This window comes from Formica exsecta, unplaced genomic scaffold, assembly GCF_003651465.1.
Source record: "Formica exsecta isolate Colony F162 unplaced genomic scaffold, ASM365146v1 scaffold485, whole genome shotgun sequence".
NCBI lineage: Eukaryota > Metazoa > Arthropoda > Insecta > Hymenoptera > Formicidae > Formica > Formica exsecta.
Window position 1 is genome coordinate 92,362 of NW_021852085.1, and position 7,235 is coordinate 99,596.

At 41.9% G+C, this 7,235-nt stretch overlaps 1 protein-coding gene across 1 annotated transcript; it reads right to left on the reverse strand.

Moving 5' to 3' along the window:
• Positions 1 to 5,186: 5,186 nt before the first annotated feature.
• Positions 5,187 to 5,741, reverse strand: LOC115241426. Its single transcript, XM_029817188.1, has one exon. It carries the CDS (start codon positions 5,739 to 5,741, stop codon positions 5,187 to 5,189), a length of 555 nt encoding a protein of 184 aa, XP_029673048.1.
• Positions 5,742 to 7,235: the final 1,494 nt, after the last annotated feature.

Below are 7,235 nucleotides of genomic sequence, written 5' to 3' on the forward strand. Positions count from 1 at the left end.
GAAATAAAAACTTTATTTGTATGCCATTTTACATAATTAATAACATAATAGATAAAATATATCAAATTTTCTTTTTTGGATTCATAAAAATTAATAAATAGCTGCAAATAATTATCAATTGTCATAAAGATTATTTTTATAGATAATGTAAAAAATATATACAGGGTGAGTCATTTTAATCAACGTACGCAAATATTTTGTAAAGTAAGCAAGACTGAAAAAAATGTTTTATACAAAAGTTGTAAGGTTCAGAGGAGGACACATGATGAAAATATGGACTTGACATTGAGTGACCTTTTCAAGGCCAAGTCAATGTGATCGATATTTTCTTAAATGGAACCCCCCATTTTTTATTGCATATTCTTGTAGCTTATCCCGAGAGCTTTTCAAAACACTATAATAAAGTATTTTTTCATTAAATACTTTTTGAGTTATTTTATATTTTAATCTGACATATTTTGATATAAAAAATAAAATATCTCGTAAAATATTTAGTTTTCAATAATCTTACCGTAATACTTTTATGTACAGAATAATGAGACAAATCAATAAGTATTCTCACCAAATTCAATACCAACCATCCTTGAATGATACTCTATCCATATAAAAAAAATTTAACCCGATATCTCAAAAATTGCGGAAGTCAGAGGTTGTACAATATATTGCGTACATACATACATACATACATACATATATACATATATACATACACACATACACACATACATACATCCATATATACATACATACATATAGACATTTTTTAGAAATATGGTTTTTCGACGTTTTGGAACATTCTAAACACATTGGCACAGAAAAACCGAAAAAAATTTTGTCACGAAAACAAAACTTCCTCTATGAGGAAACAAAAATAATAAAATTATAAAAAAGATTATGTTATATAAAAAGATGTTATATAAATATATTTATAGAAAATAGCAAAATAGAAAGAGAAAATCACTTAATGCATTTTTCATGTATGTTATAAGACGCAAATACATAAATTAATTTATTTTTATGTAAGGATACGAAAATAGAAAGAATAAAAGCTATAGTAACGAAAGAATATTGTAACGATGCATCCCCCCATCGTTACTGCACCGTACCCGGCCGCCGATCCGCCGGAAGTCCGCCGCCCGACAAACACCGGTCGGGCAAATGCGGAGGCGCTGAGCGCCCATTTTGAAACGATAACAGAAACACGCGTCTATTAAACCGCCGTTAGGCGCGCATAAACATTTCGAATCGACGACGCGCTCGGGTAACCGACCCGACCTGTACCGAAAACACCCGAGCCGCGCGCGCCGCTTCGAGATATTACCGGTAGAACAATACGCGAATTACGCAGACGCGCGCGCCGAAGAATCAGTATAAATACAGCGCGTTTCTAATTATCGAGACCAGATCTTTCGCACCGCCAGAGTCTGTAAGACGCCCGGAAACCGCCTAGATCCTTAACCGCTCAGAGAGAGAGAAAACGGGGTTGGGTGTACTCAGCCTCCGCCGAGAGTTTGCGGCATCTCCGAGAGCGATCCTTCCGAGACCGATTAAAAGAGGCAAACGGGAACGGGCGTACTCGTCCCCGTCGAGAGTCTTCGACACCTCGCAGAAATCCGACTACCTACGTGCAACGGCGATCTGCCAGTGGTAGGGAGTTCCCTACCATCGACGGGTGTTCTCGTCGGCCGTTGCACTCCTGCAATTCCACGGGGAAAGACCACCATCTCGACGTAACACCGAACGCGCTATACGCGCTTATCAAAGGCATCCGCGACCGCCATTACGACATCCGGACTCGCCATTAAACGGCGCGCTAAGTCCCGCGCCGAGGGCCGACCTGCGCCCCACCGCGACACCGATCGACAGCCGAAATTGATACCCGCGTCGAAGGACCGCCCACCGCCCACCGATGCAGTCGCAAAGGACCACCCGACAGCTAACGGCTCCTGCCGGATTTACGTCGCGCGATCAATAATCGATATGCGACCGAACACCCGAAAACGCGAACCGCGCTGCGCACGATCGCGGTGCATTGTATGCACCCTCCGACGTTATACATATTCGCAGACCGATATTACACGCACTCGCGCACTCGCGTTGCGTACCCGCACACACACATACATTATCCGTACACGCACACCGACATTATACGTACCCGCACGCATACCTCGCGTACTCGCATACCGATATTATACATACTCGCACACATACATTGCGTAACCGCACACATACATTGTACATCCTCGCATCTATACATTATCCGTACTCGCACACCGACATTATACGTACCCGCCGTACTATGTACAAGAATATATTTCCAGAATTTTATACAGGTCGTAAGGTATATACAGGCGTTAATTTTAGTTTGGTTTTTGATTGACCCTGAAAAGGGCCGATTGAGCGCTGGTGTTTGCGCCACTGGAGCGACGGTTCCGTGGAGGTGTATCGTGGTGGACCCTACCTCGTCCGGAGCGACGGAGGAGTCCCGAGAGGAGTGTAATCCCTGAGTACCTTCGTAGGATGTCCTGGTACTCGTCGCCCTCTATCACCGCCTTTATGGAGTACGTCTTATTGTTGCTTGCCGTACCTACGGAAGCGAATCCGGTTGCTCCGTCTAACAATTTTTTGTTTCGGATATCCGGCAGATGGTAGTAACATAGAAAATCTGAGCCTATGATCGGGTGGGTTACGTTGGCGATGATAAAGCGCCATGGGAACGCTCTCCTTACAAGGGGAGGGCCAGACGTGCCCATCTCAGATTCAAGCGGTAATTTTTCTATGAATAGTCCTTAATGAGAAAGAAATTGTGTTAAAGTTTTAGCGCGCGCTTTTCACGCATTCGTCCAAAAAAAATTATGAAAGATTTTCCAGCACGACTTAACCGCTTCGCGATGAACGATAATCGAAGCGACCATGTGGCTGAGCGGGTAGTGCTCAAGTCTTGTAAGCGCGGGATCGCTGGTTAGAATCCCCCCGTGTGTAATTTTTTTTTTGTATAATTTTATTTTTATCGTTCCCAGCAACATTTTAGCATTAAATAAATAAATATTGCGCGAGTTTTTCATAATAACATAAATTGTTTTCTATAAAAAACAGAAGGAAATGAACAATGTTTAATTTAATCGTAAGAAATATGTTAATTAGTAAAATAATAATTATATAAACAACAAATTCACAATGCCCTGTAAATAAAAATATTTCGTTTGAATTTCATGCGTTAGAGGTTCACAATTTTGATGACTCTTCGTGTTCTAAGAGTTGCCGGATGCGTTGTTCGTGAGATACTGAGAGACGCTGTATTAAGGCCCTCTTAATGGTCTCGTATTTCTGATGGGCGGGCGGATGCGTAATTATGTCCTTCACTTCCCGCGCCTGTTTTGGCTCCATCCATGATATCACTTGCGCGAATTTAATGCCATCGTCCGTGATGTTGCTGAGGGTGAGTTGTCCCACCAGCTGAGCGAATCATAGCTCTGGCCAAAATGGGAGTATCCGCACGGCTATACGGTTGACTGTCGTATCCTCGTTGTCCAACATGACAGTGGTGTTAGCGTCCTTCGGCATCTTCCCCGTCAGATCACGTCGGGGTCACCAATTTGTGGGGTTGTAGTTTTTGAAAGATACGGCGCCCCCCGAGATCTACACTTCGCAATGGGAAGATGTCGCTGGACAGGATGTCATCAATGATCAAGCATCGTACTATGTACAAGAATATATTTCCAGAATTTTATACAGGTCGTAAGGTATATACAGACGTTAATTTTAGTTTGTTTTTTGGTTGGTCCTGAAAAAAGCCGATTGGGCGCTGGTGTTTGCGCCTACTGCCGACGTTCACGCCACTGGAGCGACGGTTCCGTGGAGGTGTATCGTAGTGGACCCCACCTCGTCCGGAGCGCCGGAGGAGTCCCGGGAGGAGTGTAGCTCTTCTCAGGCAGCGGCGGTTCGTACGTCTGCGTTGCGGATGTGCGTGTAGCTTCTTCCCAGTCCGAGAGGTCCGACTGTGTAGCACGCTCACAGGTGGAGGTGTTGGTCACCTGTGTAGCCTTCTCGGAGGTGGATGCGAGCGACTGAGTTCCCCTATGTATCGTACAGATAGAGTTGGTCTGCGTCTCACAGTGGTGGCGTTCGTTTGGTGCTGGCGATGGTGGACGCGGCGACAGGCGTGGAGGGTAGCTCCAGTCGTACGTAGGCGACGTGTAGCGCCTAACCCTGACGCCCCACGTCGACAGGAAGTCTCTGCCCGGATGGGTGAAACGCACCGGCGACAGTTCCAAAGGCTGCAGCTTCCACTCCCGGAAAGACCAGCTGATGTGCCGGCGAGTGGAAGTGTTGGTCGGTGGCTCCGCAGGAGGTCCGATCCGAAATAAAGGCCCCGGTGATGCGGGCGGCGGAAAGGGACGTGGACGTTCCTCGTGGTGTGTCTTCTTTCGCCTAGGCAAGGTGCGGAGGGTTTCTACGGACAGACCCGAGTTTCGTCCGCCGTCGATAAGCTCGGTGCTGCTAAACGAGAGAAGTCCTCTCTAGCAGCTGTGAGCCGCGATTGGTGATGTCGATCGGCTCACCTCCTTATATCCTACCACTCGTTGGACCCCACTTACTGGCGCCGGCTCGCGGCTGCCGCCGCGTCGCGGTAGGCTCTCGTAGTTTCTCGAGCTTGCACGTGTTCAGCGCGTGTGTCTTGGGCGCGCGCGCTTGCCGCCATTTCGCAAGGGGCGCATTGGCTCTTCGCGCGCCCGTACTTTTGTGGTGGTTATCCGCCGCAATATGTATTATTATATATATACATATACATATTTATATAAAATTACAGCGCCTATGACATAATTATATGTGTGAGAGTATATACAGGGTGTTCCAGCTAACTTGACCACCTTGAATATCTCGCTTATTTTTAATGATAGAAAGAAATGGCATAGACAAGAATTGTTCGTTGTCAGGGGGCGAATACCGTCCCGTATAAAAAAACTTTTTTCAAGGTCATACTTTTTGAGATTTTAAGGTTATCGATATTTTTTAAAATGGGATTAGATATTTTTTTTATCATGGCGTGATAGTAAAGGTGGAGATCTTTCCAACGACCTATTACACAATGACCTTCACGTGACCTTGACCATGGAAAATCAAAAAATAATTGGAAATGTTATAAATAATGGAATACTTACGATAAAAGGTTTAATAGAAAAAATTTATTTCAACAAATGCTCAAAATGATGTCCATCAACTTCAATACATTTTTGTATACGGCCAATAAATGATTCTCTTGTCCTCCTTATTGTTTCCTGACTGATATTAGAACATGCAGTTCTAATACGCATCCTCATATCTTCGGGCGTTGTTGGAACATGTTCATAAATGATGTCCTTAAGTAATCCCCATAACAAAAAAACCAATGGAGTCAGATTAGGTGAATGTGGAGGCCATACAACGTTTGCACCTCGCCCAATCCAACGTCGAGGAAACTTTTCATCCAATATTCCACGGGCTACTCTTGCATTGTGAGCCGGACATCCATCATGCTGATACCACATCTCAATCCTTTGAGCTAATGGTATTCCTTCCAATAGGTGAGGTAATTCCTCAGTCAAAAAATTCGCATACTTTTCACCATTCAAAATACCATCAATGAAAAATGGTCCAATGATCTGGTCCCCGAGAATTCCACACCATACATTTACATTCCATGGACGCTGGTGTACCACTTGTTGAAGCCATTTCGGATTTTCAATGAACCAATAATGCATATTATGTGTATTCAATTGTCCATGGTTGGTAAAACTTGATTCATCCGTGAAAAGCACGTTGGAAAAGAAATTTTCATTCATTCGGATTTGAAAAATTGATCATGATGAATTTCTCAATCGAACTGATAGTAGTATATGAAATTAGAAGCCTACCAGCGTTTGCAAATTGAAACTGTTCGTCATTGAGAATACAAGAAACTTATTTACTAACATTTCATGATAACATTCCTCCTCTTCGAACCATTCTGTTGAATGGATACAAGATACAAGAAACTTAATCACTAACATTAGCCGAGGCATAAGATGGTTCCATTGTTTTGACCTTGAGTGAACATATTCTTGTAGGTAGGTTACCTTGAGAGCTGTTCAAAACACTATAATAAAATATTTTTTTCATTAAGTAGTTTTTGAGTTATTTTATATCCTAATCTGACATATTTTGATATAAAAAATAAAATATCTCGTAAAATATTTAGTTTTCGATAATCTTACCGTAGTACTTTTATGGGTAAATATAGCGAATAGGGGACCCAGCCCCAATGATCTTGACCTTGACATATGTTGTCAAGGACATAATTCTGAATAACTTTTTCTTCTAATTTTTCGTCGCTCGTTGTTTACTACAAAGTTATGAATAATTAAAAATAGTGACTGACTGATGCTTGGGACAAATCTTGATTTTTACAAATTTTTGTTTGTTAATAACTTTTTAATAAGCAACGAGCGACGATTAAATTAGAAGAAAAAGTTACTCAGAATTATGTCTTTGATAACATATGTCAAGGTCAAGGTCATTGGGGCTGGCTCCCCTATTCGCTATATTTACCCTTTTATGTACAGAATAATTAGACAAATCAATTCGTGTAAAAAAAACAAATAATTGGTTAAAAAAATACATTGTAAATAATTACATACTTTTTTTTAAAAACAATTATTTTTTTATACTAATTCAATAAAAAATAGGGGACTCCATTTAAAAAAATTAAGTTGAACTCCATATGATTTTGGCACGTTTACTCAAGATCAAACCAATGAAACAAACTTATGTCCCCTTTCGAACCAAACAACTTTTGTCTGAAACATTTTTTCCAATCTCTTTTACTTTTATCTCTTTACCTTTAGCTTCGCGCCTGGTACTGTGCGTGAGCGCTCCGTCGCTACGGCGGCGCACACTATCAAGCAGGCGGCTCACCGACGTGTGTCCGGCTAAAAGTCGACGCTGATTGACCAGACTTTACTCAATAATAACTCCTTTATTAAGCGTTATATAAAAAAATGTTACAGGACTTTTCTGTTCAGTTTACTGTGCTCTACCCACTCACGAGCGTTGGCACAATCTTTACCGGACACCCTGTATATGTTCTCAATCTTATTAATTTTGTGCAAAAATTTGTGCAGTGTGATTCATTTTTTAAATTGATTTGACCGAGAATCAATAATAAATAATATACAAACTTTTATTATGTACTGTTTATATATTTATAATATAAATTT